General features: G+C 44.9%; 1 protein-coding gene across 1 annotated transcript in view; it reads left to right on the forward strand.

Moving 5' to 3' along the window:
• The window catches only part of LOC147717961 (histo-blood group ABO system transferase-like), a 598,569-nt gene that overhangs the window by 204,941 nt on the left and 377,021 nt on the right, over nucleotides 1–16,607 (forward strand). The window contains exon 2 of the mRNA XM_086924737.1: nucleotides 9,176–9,257. Within this exon, the coding sequence (XP_086780863.1) occupies nucleotides 9,176–9,257 (82 nt within the window). The remainder of the gene's footprint in view (nucleotides 1–9,175; nucleotides 9,258–16,607) is intronic.

The following is a 16,607-nucleotide window of genomic DNA, read 5'->3' on the forward strand; positions in this document are numbered from 1 at the left end:
CTAAAAATAGAGCCATGAACAAAAAGCCTTCTTCGGGTTTGCTCGGCACTCCCAAGCTTTGCGTCTGGTCGACCTCCAAGATCACTAAGGTGGGTGTTAACATCAAAGCTTTACCAGTAATCTGGACAAGAAAAGATTCGATATCTTGAATATATTTGGCCAGTTTGGAGCAGGAAAAAAACATATGGATTGTATCAGCGGCCAAGGTTCCACATCTGCTGCACGAATTCCCATGGGTACTAGACCATTTCCTGGGAGTATAATATAAATCAAAGGCTGACATGTAATGTTGGGCCCTCAGACTACCAGTTATTAAAGTCTGGTTGGCCAGCTCCAGAGAAACTGCCAAATCAGTACCTTCTTGTTCAAATTTCCTATCCCCCTTATCATTTTGAATGATTAGATCATCGGGCAGGTCAGAGATAAGTGTTTGGTATATTAACCCAATCCTAGATCTTTTCTCTATGATCCCCTTCAAAGGAATTTTCACAAACTTGTCTATTCTTGATGTTGCAAGCTTCAGCAAGTAGCTCCTAATTTGTAAGAACTTAAAAAAATGCCTGGTAGGGGGCCCGTATTTGTCTTGGTGGTCAGAAAAAGAAGCAAATTGGCCCTTGCGAAAAAATTGCCCAGTACATTTATTCCTAGATTACCCCAACTGATAGTGATCGAGTCCTGTAAAATTGAAGGCAACAGACCATAGAACAGCAGGGGGGTATGTGCATTGATATTTGATATGCCGGACCGCTGCCGATTTTCTTTCCAAACAGAATAAACAGATTGGATAACTTTAAATTTAATTTTCTTATAGTAACTTGGTTCAATGTTTCTAACTAAACAATTGCGAGCATCTTCCCCAAGTAGAGTCTTGAAGATTGTAGGTCTTGCAAAATCCAGCACCACTGCCTTTCCCCCAGATAATAGTCTCATTTGCTGTAACAGTGCGGCCCAATGGTATAGCATTAAGGAAGGAAGGCCCCAGCCGCCCCTTAATCTAGGAAGTATTAGCCATTTAGATGCCCTTCTGGCTTTATGAAAGCCCCACAAAAATCTTGAACAAGCCCTTTCTGTAGGTGGTCTAATCTCTCCAGAGTCTGATTCCCCTCTTTAATGATAGGTAACATATTAATTTCTGGTATCTTCTCTACTGAAGGAGTGATCTTCACCCCAAAACAGGTTGCTACTGAAACTATTGGAAGCCCTTCAGGTTTTGAGAAATCTGAGTGTATGACTTGAGTTTTGTCAACATTAAGCCCATACCCCGAGACTGCACCAAATTTCTTGGCTAAGTTGTAAACTCCTGGAAGAGCAGAGCAAACATCCTTCATGAAGATGGCGACATCATCGGCATAGGCTAGTGTTTTATAAGCCACATCATTAACAGTAGCCACCTGAATCCATAGATTATTGTCCAATTTACTCAAGAAAGGGTCAATATAAATTTAAAATAAAAGCGGAGAACAGGGGCACCCTTGGCAGCTTCCTCTGCTAATAGAGAGGGAACGCAACTCTTGTCCAGAGATACGGACAGAGGCCTCTGGGGAGATAAATAAGGCTTGTATGGCTGTAATGAACTCCTGTGGGAATCCCTTAATTTTTAGCAACTGCCATAGAAAGCCCCAGGAGACCCTGCCGAACGCCTTTTTGGCATCCAATAGGATCATTGCCAAAGGTTGTTTACAGACCTGAGCCCAATCGAATAATACTATTACCCGTCTATCTATCAGATGTGTCACGGCCCGGTACAAAGCCGTGCTGGCGAATGGAGACCAGGGGGCAATAACCTTTCCTAACCTGAGTGCAATGATTTTAGCGAAGATTTTGCTATCAGCACAGATTAGGGAAATCGAGCGATAAGAAGAAGGGCTGAGCTCTGGTTTGTCTTTCTTTCTAAAGAATACAATAGTAGTCTTATGCCATGAGTCAGGGGTCCGGCCATTCTGAGCGAGTGAAAACAAGGATTCGAGCTCTCCAAATAGAGTATGCCTGAATGTTCGATAGAATTTGAGGGGGCATTGAGTCAGGGCTGGCAGCCTTCCCCGCTGTCAGTGAGGCTATCGCTAATTCCATCTCTTCCCTAGTTATAGGGGAGGAGAGCACACCTGACTGTTCCGGTGTGTCCTTAGATGTTATATAATCACACAGAAATTCCTCACCCGGTACAACTTCATCGTCCTCATCTGGAGAGTAGAGCGTCTTATAGAACTTTTGAAAACTTTGCCCGGTCGATCCTGAATCTGGCCCCTTTTGTCTTTATTGCAGGATATACAATTTGAAACACCCTTATGCTATATGCTTTAAGCCAACAGTCTGCCTGTATTCTCGCCGTACTCATAAATGTCTGTTTTATACTGAGTAAACTTAGCAGCAAGTTCCTCCCTGAAGTATTGGTGTATTCTATTTCTACCAATTGCTATCTGGCGTTTAAATTCCTCCCTTTTATCCTGATCAGCAATAACTCAAATGAGTTCTTCCTCTACTTCTCGAAGTTGGTTAACCCAACCATTAACCCTTTCTCTGATCACTTTCTGACGATGAAGAGAGAAGCTAAGATTCTCCCCCCTCACAGCTGCCTTGAAAGTGTCCTACACAATTAACTCGGGGGCTGTACCCTTGTTGCTCCGAAAAAAATCTGTTATCCAATTTGACATATAACTACAATACTCTTGGTCAAGCAGTAGTTTTCGCTTAAATGTCCAAGTTACCGCAACTAGTTTTGGACCGCTAAACGGAGGTTGCAAAATTAATGGATTATGATCCGAGATTACTCTGGGATGGACTCATGTCCCTTCAAAAATCGGGTCTGTGACAAAAAAATAATCTAGACGTACAAATTTACTGTGGGGAGCAGAAAAAAAAGTATAGCCAAGTTCAGTCGGATGCAATCTCTGCCAGACATCTACCAAGGCATGTTTGTGGCAGAGCACACACATAGCTTTAAATGTCTTGCCCTTCCTCCCGAAGTATTGGGTATTACTATATGTCAAAATTAGAATTCAGATGAGTATTAAAATCCCCGCATAGATCTTTGGGAGAGGGCCAAAAGGCAAGTTCGATGTTCAAGAAATTTAGAATAGAAGGGTCATCAAGATTGGACAAGATTGGAGCCATACGGAGAGCATATAGTGTATGGTGACCCCCTGATTAGTATGTCAGTAATTACCCAACTACCTCAATTATCCACCTTCACTTGCTTAGTGATACAAGTGCCTTGCCTGGCCATTATAGCTACACCCCTAGTGGTTGTATCTTGCCGAGAACAAGCAATCAGATCGAGACCAATTTCCTTTAACAAGGCACAGTTGTTCCAAGAGACGTGAGGCTCCTGCAGGCATAATAAATAATATCTTACAAGAGTAATGAAGAACGGCTATATGAAGAGAGAAGAAGAAAAAAGAAAAGATGAAGATATTGAGCCTGGAAAGGCCAGAAGAGCCCAGGTCTTACGGAAAGCAAAAAGAAAGCAGGAAACCCAGTAACCCAACATTAATTGCTAAGTTAATTAGAGCAGAAAGTCAATCAGATCTCAAAATATAGACGCTCTACTATCGACTAGCATCTCTGAAAGTTAAATCAGGGATTTTGTCCTGTCTTTATAGAAAGTAGATAATCTTTAGCCTGAACCTCTGATTGAAAAAAGTGAGTTTGTCCTTTATAGATCACTTTTAATTTGTCCGGGTTCAGGAGAAATATCTGAGCACCCTTAGCCTGGAATTCTGGCATTAATTGTCGAACGTGCCATCACAGTTCAACTGTCTTCTGACAGAAGTCTGGGTGCACGAAGAAATTGCAGCCTTTCCTGGCTCTTTTGCGGTCAGGCCTGGCCAAATCATACAGGGATTCCCGGGCCAAAAAGTTATTCAGGGAGATCAAGATGACACAAGGGCGATTGTCGGACTGACCCCCTGAGCTACGTTGATTACATGGAAAACTATGGGCCCCTTGAATTTGGGTCTTCCAATCCCATTGAGGGAGATCCGGGAAAGCTTCCTCGAAAAGTTCAACTACAAATTGGCGGATGTTAGAGCCCTCTTAGCCCTCTGGAATACCCAGAATTCTCAAATTATTACGCCTAGCCCGGCTTTCCAGGTCAGTCAGTTTGAACAGCGTGTCATCTCTAATCGATTGTATATTTTCCACCTTAGCTTTCTGCGAGGCCAGATCGTTCTCAAGTTGGGAGATCCTAGTTTCTGCTTCCACTATTCTTGAGGAAAAGTCCGAACATGTCTTAGCGATCCTTCGGATGGAGTTTTGTAGTTTCCTACAAGCCCCTTGTGTGCGGGAACTTTCAGCCCTTGACTCCCTCCTATGCGCCATCATCACCCGGTAGATAGTAGATAGCGTGATTTCTTCAGGGCAAGTAATAGCTGTGGCAGTGCTAACAGGCACTGCTCCGTCCAGTGTGTTGTTTTTATCTCCCAAGCATGGTGAGAAAGTATACTCCCAGGACATAGCTCCTGTGGTCACCTCAGTCAAGGTAGGACAAGCAGAGATTGCTCTCATTTTTTAACAGTCTCTGAACTCAACTGAGAATGATCAGCATCACCCTCCCACTGAAAGCTACTAGTGTCACTTCCATCACCAGCCCAGTCCTTATCCTGAATATCATCTTCTGAAGAGTTAGAAATCATCCTCCCTGTTAGAATCAAAGTCTTCCTTCTGGCCATTCAAAACTCCTGTTTTAAATGTGTCAGAGCACTCTAGCTCTTGTATTCCAGCTGCGGGGACTGCATTAACCAGAATGTATCTCGTTTGCTGGATGGAAATTGGGTCAGTTTCCGGTCTTTCTGGGGAGACTTTCCGAGTGCAACCAGAGTCTTCACCTGATCCTACACGAGCAGACACTGACACTGAAGACTCTGCACCCTGGAGTGTCAATTTACTCAGTGGCAGAAGCGTAGGTACAGAGGGAGACTTCCTACTGACATGAGCGTCCGGCACCTCTGCACAGCCATCTGAGGTGAGAACAGGCGATTTTGATGGAGCAGATCCTCTGACCCCGACGGGAACATTGATCGGCGGCTTAACTTTCAGTGTCTGTGCTTTGAACAGCGCTGGGACCGTCTATTACCCCCGGCCAGCGATATGATTTTTGCCGGTCTCCGTCGCGGAAGCAGGCGCTGCTTGAAGGTTGCCGACCTACCTGCCCTCGGCACTGGTATCAGCTACAGGAGTCTTCACCAGGGTTCCCGGGGCAGACGATGAGCTGCGGCCCCTGATACTTTTGCAGGATGCTTTTGGCGGCATAGTAGCGGATGGCGGTGTCCGTACCGCGGACTGTACAGCTGACTCAGCAAAGGCAGAACTTACCCGACACCGAGACGCCAGATAGCAGGGGAGCGGGATGCTCCACAACCACGGCTGAAAACGCCAAATCATCCAGGGGAGCCAGCCTTGACAGATTTAGTGGGTACCCGGCTTTTTCCAGTGCAGGTAATTCAGGCGACAAGGTTCTTCATTGCAAGAAAGGCGGGTCAGCAGTGGAGAGTGAGGGAGCAGCTCCTTCAGCCGTCCATGCGGCCCGACGGAGAGGTGTTTACAGCCAAAGAGGACACCGTCCGTGTGACGTGGAACCGGAAGAAAGGAAAGGGGCATAAACGCACTCAGTCAGAGTAGCAGGGGTACAAAAATATGTTGTGCTTAATTTAATAGACTACGAAGTTGCTCTATAATAATCTGGGGCGCTACAGTGTTAACATGACACCTGCCTGGACTCTTAGTGCTCCAATCTATGTATCTTTGATATGTCGATTCTATTATCCGTGATTTTTATGGAACTATATGTTATTTACCATATGCCAATGTATCTGCGATATTTACCTTGTAAAGTGCCCTGATGCCTGCAAGGGTCTTGTTCGTTTACCTTCAAAAATAAATAAATAATCATTTGTTTAAAAAGTATCACTTTTAGTAAGTACTTGCAGTCCATGCAGTGCTAAAATGTGCCATATTAATGTCAAAGCGTCAGATGTTATAGAAATACACATTTCTTAACTTTGAAGCACATTTATCCTATTTTGCCTGATGTTTGTTGAATGATTTACATAGCAAACATTTTCAGGGCTCGGCTCGTGCACAGGCTCTGAAATTCGAGTCAGACCCTTGGGTCTGTTCTCCCTGCACATGTATTGCCTGTCTGCCTCTAGTAACATGCTGTCAAGGTAGCTTAGAGGAGTGCTCCTTCCTCGAAGGACTTGAGGAAGCCCAGAGTGATGAATTCCCAGTGGCTAAGACTAATTCAGACTTTCCAGCCATCATTTGTTTTGTTTGAGCCTGACTGTCGTTGCCAGCCATGGGTCCTGTAGCTCAATGTGCCGTAAGACACAAGTTGGTCCTCATGGGACTCCCAGCAAGGCAAAAAAGGGTCTCGTGTTGTTGGTATTACTAGTTGGCACGGGCGTGGCCAAGCAGTTCGCAGAACTGTTTCTATGTCGGCCGGCCCAGTGCTGATCTCCATTTCCACATCCGCAGTGGTACAGTTTATTATTATTTTTTTAAGAAAAATAATGCACTAGAATGAGGCCTAAAGTAATTAGCAGAGGCTGTGATTCATTCAGACTTTTACCTATCACTTTTTTGTTTTTTTTGTTTTTTTCAATCTTGAATTGTCTTTATTATGTTTTTATAACCAGGACACCCCTTCGCTGGGGCAGCTGTGCGCGGTATAAGTAAAAATAACATAACATAACATAACATAACATATGACATTGCTCGATGTACATGCCAACTATGCTTAACTTGGAGGGATACATATTTGTGTGCGGCCTCTGAAAGGGATTTGGCGGCCTCCAGGCAGGGCCGGACTGGGAACCAAAACCGGCCCTGGCAAAGTGCTCGGCCGCCCCCCCCTCCCCTCCACCCGGGGGGAGGGGGGCCAGCCGCGCTCTTTGCCAGGGCCGGTTTTCGGCCGATTTTGTTACAGGGCCGTTTTTGCAGCTATGCTGCAAAAACGGCCCTGTAACAAAAACGGCCCCCAGGGGCCCCAAACCGGCCCCCACCCATGCGGCCCACCGGGGGATTGCCCGGTGCCCGCAACGGCCAGTCCGGGCCTGCCTCCAACTCTGTTCCACTTCCAAACACCCTGACCCCCCCTCTTCACTGGCCTTTGTGCTTTGCCCCGCCCGGACCCCCTCTTCTGGGGCCCCCTACCTACGCTCCCTGCCCAGGGCCGCCATGAGCCTAGAGCCACCGCTGGTAATATTAACCATATTGGCAAAACCTAATGCATTTACCAATGCTTGTTTGTTTTCTATCAGGAGCACATAGAAAGCGCTATGGTAGGCAGAGAGCGCGTGATAAGAATGTTGCGCACTGGCCTGCAGGAGCAGGTCACTGGCAGTGCATACTCCCCTCTCCCTCTAGACAAGGAGTATTCCCCCTACACAAGAAACCCCTTTCCCTCTCACTGTTGTCACAGGGCATCCTAGCCAGTTACACACAACCAATCTGTCGGCTGAAGACAGTAGAGGAATCGGGTTTTTGCATGCAGGAATTGGGCGGCAGGAGACTAGCCTTGAAATTGGAAGTCTTCTGCTTGATTCGGGAGGGTTGGCATGTATGCTGGCAGTGTGGCTAGGGGTGCAGGGCGGCAACAACCAACCTCCGAAGGGCACGGTGCTGGCTGGTACAAGTGACCACTGTCCCGAATGTTCTAGCCACACTAGGGGAATTGCCTGGAACTGCCAGTCCCTCAGTACACCTCTATGAATATGGTTCTTCCTGTTGAGAAGTGTATATATTGGGGCAAACCATTTTTGCTACTGTAGCTATATTTTTATATTTTGGTGGCCCCTGGGCAGTAAGTGGGGATAATATGGGTATGTGATGCCCTGTTTAATGTCAGCTACCTGGCCTCTACATATAATTCACCATGGAATTATGCCAGGTACCTCTGTTGGTCTCTGATCTGTCACATTCGGTGTTGAGGGGCCTTCAGCTGCCCTTGCCTCTGGCCACTATAACCCTCATTACAATGAGCCATTGGAGGTAGCAGCACACCTGGAAAATACTGATGCAAAGAGTTTTTTTTTTGATAACTAGGAGTGGCATGGTGTCCCCATTACCAATTCCATATTTCAGATTCTTACAATAGATAACCTGTAAAATGTATGCAGTGAAAAAAGTGTCAAATGTGTGCACTACTTGGAATCCTTGTTTGAGTACAAATAAATAGCATTGCAATGGAACATGTGTGTCCCTGAAAGTTCAAGCTCAGGCAGCTGAATAAATTAACAAAATGATAACAGCTGTAAGAAGGGCCAGCTCATTGTTGTGGAAGCCCTCAACTTCCGCCCAATCAAAACATGTACTCCTGGATCCCTGCAAGTGGGAGGAGCCAAAGTCCCTCTCTGGGGGATTCTCACATAGTTGTCTGGTGACCACTGCGCTCTAAAATAGATCATAACAAGACCACAACAGGAAATAAGTATAAATGTGGAAAGGTCATACATTAACGCTTCTGGGTAAGCAAATGTACCCACACTTCAACGGACTGCCGCTTTTCCAAACTCAGGAACGAATTGTCAAGCGTTTTGATGATAAACGATTGGCAGACAGCGGCTATCTTTCATGAGGCTATTATGCTGTTTTTTTAGATGTTTATTTAGTTACATTTTAAAATCTTTTTTAGAAACTTGTCAATAAAAGAAAGACATGTCTCCTAAAGGAGAGATTTTACAATCGATGTACATTGAGTCAATAGACATCACTGTGTAATTAATTTCATTAACTAAATGTTCAATAAATCGAAGGGATAACAAATCAAACGTATTACAAGTAAAATCATTTTTTAGCACCTTGAATAAAAAGGACCAGCTTCATTTGAACAGTTGTATGGCTGCATTACTTGTACCCTGACGTGGTTGTGCTTTTATCAAATTATATGTTGTTGTTCTTCATTAGCGAGGGTGTCCAGCGCAAGGCCAGGAGGGTTAAATCCACGCCAGATTACTTTCAGAATACACATGAGGTACATTTACATACAGTGATTCTAAATGGAAACTTTTTACATAAGCAGTGGTTATCTTGAAAATAGTACATGGATCTAGCCCTCCTAGACTTGCGTTGGACACCCCTGGTATAGATGATTTTAGAGATCAGATGACTGTTCTTGTCTTTGAGTCTTACATTTGTGATGTTGATTGCTAGAGTCCCTGACTTCTGATTTCCATTACAGGGATTTCTTCTGCAGTATCGATCCAGCCGCGATGGAAACACTTGTTCCTATTGGTACCCACGTTCTTCATCGCATTCGCTTGGTAAGGACGTGGATTGATAAAAAAGACGATGTTACAAAGAGATGTGTTGCTTTTAAATTGAGCTGTGCTTTGAGAACACTGCTGTGAGTTTTTTTAACCCCTTGCATGCGCTGTGAATTTTCGCGCTGTGTGGGCGATTTTAAAAGTGGACGGGATTCGGACGGCTGGGGGTAGTCCTCCGCACATCCCCACTTTGATGCATGACGGCTGGGGGCCGTCATGAGAATGCAAGGGGTTAATACAGCATTGTGAGCCTCTGGAGAGAAGGAAGAGAGCAAATTTCATGCCAATGAAAGGTGGATGTGGAACCCTAGGACCTGACACCCACCTCATCAGTGCAAACTTCCTACACTGTCCGCCAGCTTCTGCCACCCTGTCATACTACCAACTCGGGTCAGCACCTCACACAATCTACCATTGCCACACCTCACACTGCCATGGCGGGGCCAGCAGCTCTCCATGCCCACCTCTTGAGGCTTGCAGGGCCTAAGTTGTAGAGTGCTTTGTAGGTGAGGGAGAAGAGTTCAGAGGTGGTGCCCTTCTAGATGGAGAGCCATTGGAGGTCTCAGGTGCTTGGAGATGTGTGCTTGTGGCGGGAGGCTGAGTGTGAGTCTTGTATAGCTGTGTTTTGAACCACTTGATGTCTGTTGGTGAGCTTGGTGTTGATGCCCACATAGAGGGCGTTGCTGTGATATGTCTGCTGGTGATGAGCGCTTGTGTGACTGTCTGTGGGTGTCCAGTGGGAGTCAGCTGAAGATTTTTCTGAATATCTTTTATGAAATAGTATGTTGAGCTGGTGTGAGATAGTATAGAAGAGGGCAGATCACTCTTGCGTTTCTTATCAGAGTGCCTACGTTCAAAGAACCACGAACTCCATAGAGTATTCTTGAGATACTGTGCAAAAGCTGACAATGTAGCATTTGATGTAGAGAGAGTAAAGCCACTACAATATGATTATTGTCATAGGAAGCAGATGTACAATGGGTGGACGTGATTCCAAGCGAAGCACGTGGTTTTGGGCTTAAGGCCATGATTCTGGAGTTCAGACGTTGGGTGCCAACTATGCTTGCTAATAGACACTCATGCTGTGTGACCTTGGTCGGTTGTTGGAATCCCTGAACAACAGTCACGGTATCTGCACTGAGCACTTCAACCAAGAACAATATAGTGCAGAAGATTTGTTTAGGCCACCAGAGTGGGTTCAGGCAACATGTGGTTCCCAACAAGAGAAATATAAAATGTAATTTTTCGAATTAATCAGAATGAAAGAGGGCAGGAACAAGATTAACATCAAGATCACAGAGCACAGAAATTAAGTAAACAAATTCTAGGCACATCTAGCATGGTAAAATGTTCTGCTTCTGTAGTGTTGGGCATGCTCCATTATTCAAGTGAACACCCCCATGCAGGTTGGTTGTTGGTCTCTTCCATGACACAAGTACGCTGTTTAACCCCTTCGCTGCGGCGGCAATTCCGCCGCAGCGCTAGGGGCGAGCGGCGGCCGCATGCTCCGTCACGAGCCGCGGTTGAGCTGTGCTCATGACGGAGCGGTTCCGTCATGGCCCCGCCCGCTCAATAGAACAGGCGCGGCGGCAGGGCCATGACGGAACCGCTCCGTCATGAGCACAGCTCAGCCGATGCTCATGACGGAGCGGCTCCGTCATGAGCATGGGTGGGGTTAAATAAAAGGCTCCGACGCATCTGGTGGGCACTGGGCACATGGAGACCAACCAGTCCCTCTGTGCTCCCCACATGCAAGCAATCTGAAACCAACGCACTGGCGCCGACTATGGGCTTGATTTAGACCTTGGCGAACAGGTTTCTGCATCATACCGGTGACAAATACCCCGTCCGCTGAAATTTAAATCCCAAGGGACATAATGGGATTTATATTTTGGTGGATGGGATCCGCCACCGTTGTGATGGTAAAACTAGTCCGCCAAGATCTAAATCTGGCCCCCCTATGTCTTGTCAATTTTCCATCTTCAACGTTGTGTTCCACTTTGTGCCATTGGCTTCCCTTGGCTATGAACGCCTTCTACTGTAAGCACTCAGGAGCATCATTGGATGACCAGCATGAGCCCCTAAGAGACCTAGCAAGTTTATGGGAGCTACATGATGAGGCTGGAGAAAGTTGTGTGTGGATCAAACAACTGCGCACACCTGCTGAGCTGAGACGCTAGGTATCTCGAACCATACCCAACCTCTAAGAGTCCAACACAAACAGCCTATAAATCAATATCCAAACTGACCACTAAGTTGTTTGCTTTCTTCACTAATGGGTCTACTTTTGACCACTGTGGTGGTACCCTCCCTTAATCTGAGGGGTGATGAGGCACAGTAAGAAGTCCTCATCAAGCGGGAAGAAGACTATCACATGTCGGTCTATTGCCAGGTGGCAACCAAGGTCACCAACTACCTGTCTGGCTCTGAAGTTCTACGCCATCCATTTGTCCTTCTCAATGCCAGAGGTAGAATATTTGGAGAAAGATGAGTGGGGCATGAAGGTGAAATATATGGAGCACATGCAACAGACCGGTGTGACTCTCATCAATGAACCTGGTAAAGAATCAGGCATACATTTGTAAGCAGCCTGAAATCAACGTTGCCGATCTAGGGGACTTCATCAGTGTGATATGAAATTCACGACATCGCCCATTCAAACAACCACACAACCTTCACCCAACCCACTGTTGACATCTTTCCACATGGGTACAATGCAGCCCAAACTTTGCCTGGTTTTTGTTGCTCATAAAGATCACAACCTCAGGACAAAAATGTTTGTCACTAAACCGTGATCTGGCCCTCTAACCAATTGTTGCCCTCCTGAGATTCTTCACAGTCTGCAGTCTTCTCTGAGTTCACCAACCCTGAACTAAGCACCTTTATTAAAGTCTGGACACCAACGATCATTGCATTAATTTGCATCTCCTCATCAATAAGTAGACCATGGGCACATCTGGGTCTATCCACATAGCCGTGATTAAACGCACCTCACCCTTTAACTGAATCGAGAGAAACTCTAGAGAATTTTGACCGTGGGAGTCAACCTGGATATTATTTATATTTTACAGGGTCTGCACAATTTGTTCCTGGATCCTTAGAGATATTTGATGAGAAAACATCAGATGCACCTGAATCAGAAAAACTGACTCCATCCCTTGCTTTATCCTGCTCTTCAGAAACTTCCACTTCATCATCTATACCCCATAAATTCAAATCTTCATTGTTGAGCACACCATGACTCCACAAATCCTCACAACACAAAGCCACATGTTTTAGATTGTGCACTTTAACATTACGGAGGCGAACTGCATTATGCAAAACCTCCACTAATTCCTCTGGTTCATAAAACGTACAATGACCCTTCATTATTAATACAGGTGTGTTTATGGGAACGCAATCTCCAACTCTGATGTTTACCTGTTTGGACCCATTCTTGACATCAAAATACACTTTGCTCTTTAGGTGCCCTTTAGCCATCAGTGTCTAGAACTGTTTCAATTGACCAAGGGTCCATACAATTGCCAAACAACCAACCTGGATTGTACTTTGTGCTGGGGTTTCTCCCTCTCATAATTACGAATGGAGATAACCCTGTCGCCTCATTCCTAGTAACCCTGTAAGCCCACACGGCTTTCAGTAATTGAACCACCCAATCCTTACGACCGGCACTTGCAGCTTGGATCACTCCCCTGATCACCTGGATGAATCTCTCTTTCGTGCCTTTCCCACTTGAATTGTAAAGAGATGTGGTTTTCAACTTAGTTCCAATACTGGCACAATATTGTTTGAAAGCATAGGATTGTAACTGCATACCATCACCCAAAATGGTGGCAGGAATTCCCTCTAAACTAAACATGTGATGCACATGACCCAAGAACGACAAATTAGATTTGGTGCCAGCTTTATGCAGCACTTTGACACTTGTCCTTGTTGAGAAAAGGTCCTTAATAACTATGATGTACCATTGTAATGGTCGAACAAGGCCTATAATGTCAATGGCAATAGATTCCCAGGGATTCCTAGGACAATGACCCTCGCCCATGGGAGGCCGGAGTGTTTGCAAAGACTTGTCAGCTTTAGAACAATCCACACATTCTCTGACTAGGAGTTCAATGGGGGAATCCAACGCAGGCCACCAAAACAACTTCTTTACTACAGACTTAGTGCAGCCAAAGCCAAAATGTCCCCTGTGACAAAGTTGTAGACCACTATCCCGTAAACTTACATGGGGGACTATTCTTTCTCCTCTCAAAATCATTCCCCGATTGGTTGATAGTTACGACCTTTCTTCCCAAAAACATTTAACTTTTTCTGACAAAGATATTTAGTTAGGCCATTGACAACCTATAAACTTAGCAACTTCTTGTAATACAGCATCGTTTTAACTTATTTTTCCACAAACATCCTTCTTGACAGCAGGACAACCATCGTCATGTATCACTGCAACACACTTCTCATCTTCCACTTCTCATCTTCGCATGCCTCAAGTGTTGCTGGTATTCGGGACAAGTGTCCGCCACAAGGTTATCCTCACCAGGCCTATAAACAATTTTATAAATAAAATCCTGCATTAACATAGACATACGAGTGAACCTGGCAGAAGTAATTGCTGTTCTCTCTGTGGTTAGTAATTTCACTAATGGTTTATGATCACAATAACAGGTGTGCCCCAGATAAATGCTCTAAAATGTTCCAGGGCCCAGGCACATGTCGAAGCTTCTTTTTCTATCGTGGGATATTTTTCCTCAGTAGGTGATAGTGATCATGATGCACATGATATTACATTTTCAGAACCCTTTTTATCCACATGTGAAGATACTGCTCCCCACCCCTTGTTGCTTGCGTCAACAGAGATGATGCATTCCGGGGTGGGGTCAAAACTGTACAATTTAATGGTATTGGAGATAGCATTTTTTATATTCATTAAATCAGGCTCACATTGCTATGTGCACACAAACTTGCACACTTGTTTCAAACGTTGCCAAATATGGTAGCATGTCTCTGCAAATCTAGGAATGAATTTGGCACAATACTCCGCCAACTCAAGAAAAGAACGTACATCCTCTTTTGAGCTGGGAGTAGCATCATTCTTAATGGCTTGTACCAATGATGGTTTGGGCTTAACTCCTAACTCATCACTTACATGGCCCAAATATGCGATGCTCTTTTCAGCAAACATGCACTGGCTGAATTCTACTATTAGTCCCTTATTGGCTAAGATATATAGGGCTTTGGTTAATTTGGCAACATGTTCTTCCTTACTCTTACTCTTACCAAAACTAAAATGTCATCCTGGAAGAACATTGAGCCTTTTTTCTGGCCAAATAGATTGAACATTAGGCGCTGAAAACAGCAGCGGCTGACGCACGCAGAAGGGCACGTCTTTGTGTTGGAAACACTCATCTGGGGTTGTGAAGACGGTGTATTTTCTTGAGCCAGGAGTTAGAGACCCAGTGGTAAGCAAATCTGGCAGGTCAATGGTTGAGAACCCTCGAGCGTCCTTGAGCATGGAGATGTTGGTGGTCATCTTGAAGATACTGAGTTTAAGGGTTTGGCCGTGCAAAGCATCCATGATAAGCAATCAAGACACTTGCTGCTACGAGGTCCTCATCACCTGACATTCGTTGAAATCCTTGTAGATTGCTTTTGCCTTCGAAAACAGGAATGGAAGTCAAAACTAAATACAGAGAAGGATTCCAGAAACTAAGTTGCATGTGTTAAACAAACTTGAGTTTCTTATTCGTTACTTTGGTTTTTAAAATCCATAAAATGTCGATGCACAAAATAAATGACAAAACTGACAACATTGTTATGCTAAAGAAAGAAATAAGTAAATATTAAAACAAATTAGGCCATTAGAATGTTGAGAGCTCAATTGAAGACAATGGAGTAGCCCCGGGTTTATAATGTCTAGTGTAAGCCCAGAGCTCTAACATCCCAAAGTTTGCCTTCATATTTCTTTTTTTTAATTTAGAACATTCCACTCTAAGTGGGTGGAATGTTCTAGTATCCTTATAGTCCACCTTCCGTGGCCTATACCGGTGGTTAAAGGCCCTCACCCTATTGGGTCAGATACATGGGGAATACCAGACGCCGTTTTCCATCTGTGGTCTACGACACCCATCAAATTGCCCCAGTGGGATGGATTGCCCCATTTTGTTACACCTAGCAATACTTCCAAACAGGAGAGGTTATGGATCAATGGAGATTCTTCTTTAGAAAACATTTTAACATTGGTGAGGAAAGCAGAAATTTCAGAAAAAAGTGCTACAGCTTTAAAAGACAAATAATCAGTTTCTGTGAAGAGTCAAGTCAAGTCAAGTCATAACATTTATATAGCGCACTACATACCCAGAGGGTTTCAAGGCGCTTAGGAAGGGGAGGAGGATTATTTGTCAAATATCCACGTTTTAAGCTGCTTTCTGAACGCTAGGTGATTCTGGGTGAGGCGAAGGTAAGCGGGGAGTGAGTTCCATGTTTTGGCAGCCAGGTATGAGAAGGATCTGCCTCCCATGGTGGTCTTGTTGATGCGAGGTACAGTGGCGAGGGCTTGGCTGGAAGAACGTAGTTGTCGGGAGGGGGTGTAGAAGGACAGTCGAGAGTTGAGGCATTCTGGTCCGATGTCGTAGAGTGATTTGTGTGCGTGGGTAAGCAGTCGGAAAGTGATCCTCTTGTTGACGGGTAGCCAGTGGAGGTCTTTAAGGTGACCAGAGATGTGTTCGTTGCGTGGGATGTCTAATATAGCACAAAAGCTAGTGGTTTGCAGGTCAAAGATCATATTAGAGCAAGACAAGGGCCTGATAGGGGCGGTGCTAGAGGTGTGACAGTAAGTATCCCCTAGCTTTTAATAAAAAGCGCCCCACAATGAATCAAAAGTGCAGCAATTGTGGAATAAAAGGACGTGAAAATATGTAGGAAAAAGAAATGCGGAAAGTGTGTGCATGAGAATCTGTTGTATGGTGATGAAGTTAACTCTGAGCAGGAGCTGGGGAGAGACAAGTTAAGCATTGTTTTGAATGTTAAAGAGAAAATATTCCTAAATGGGAAGGATTGGGTTTGCAAAGGCAAGTAGGATTCGCCATGTATGCAGATTCTGATTCTCCATACACCACCGTTAAAGAAGGTGTCTGGAGGGATACATTTATTGAGAAACTTGGAGTATTCCTAGTGGATTCTGACATTAATCCTGAACAGTTTGGGGCGACAAAATTGAAGTTCTAGGTTTTCGTTGGTTGACCTTTGGGAGACTTTATGTGAAAAGGAAGGGACCATCTGAACCAGAGTAGGAATCAGAGGGACCTTCATATTATTCTTGACACTAGAAGCCTAGAGCAGGTGTTAATT

Source organism: Lissotriton vulgaris, chromosome 5 (assembly GCF_964263255.1).
Source record: "Lissotriton vulgaris chromosome 5, aLisVul1.2, whole genome shotgun sequence".
NCBI classification, from domain to species: domain Eukaryota; kingdom Metazoa; phylum Chordata; class Amphibia; order Caudata; family Salamandridae; genus Lissotriton; species Lissotriton vulgaris.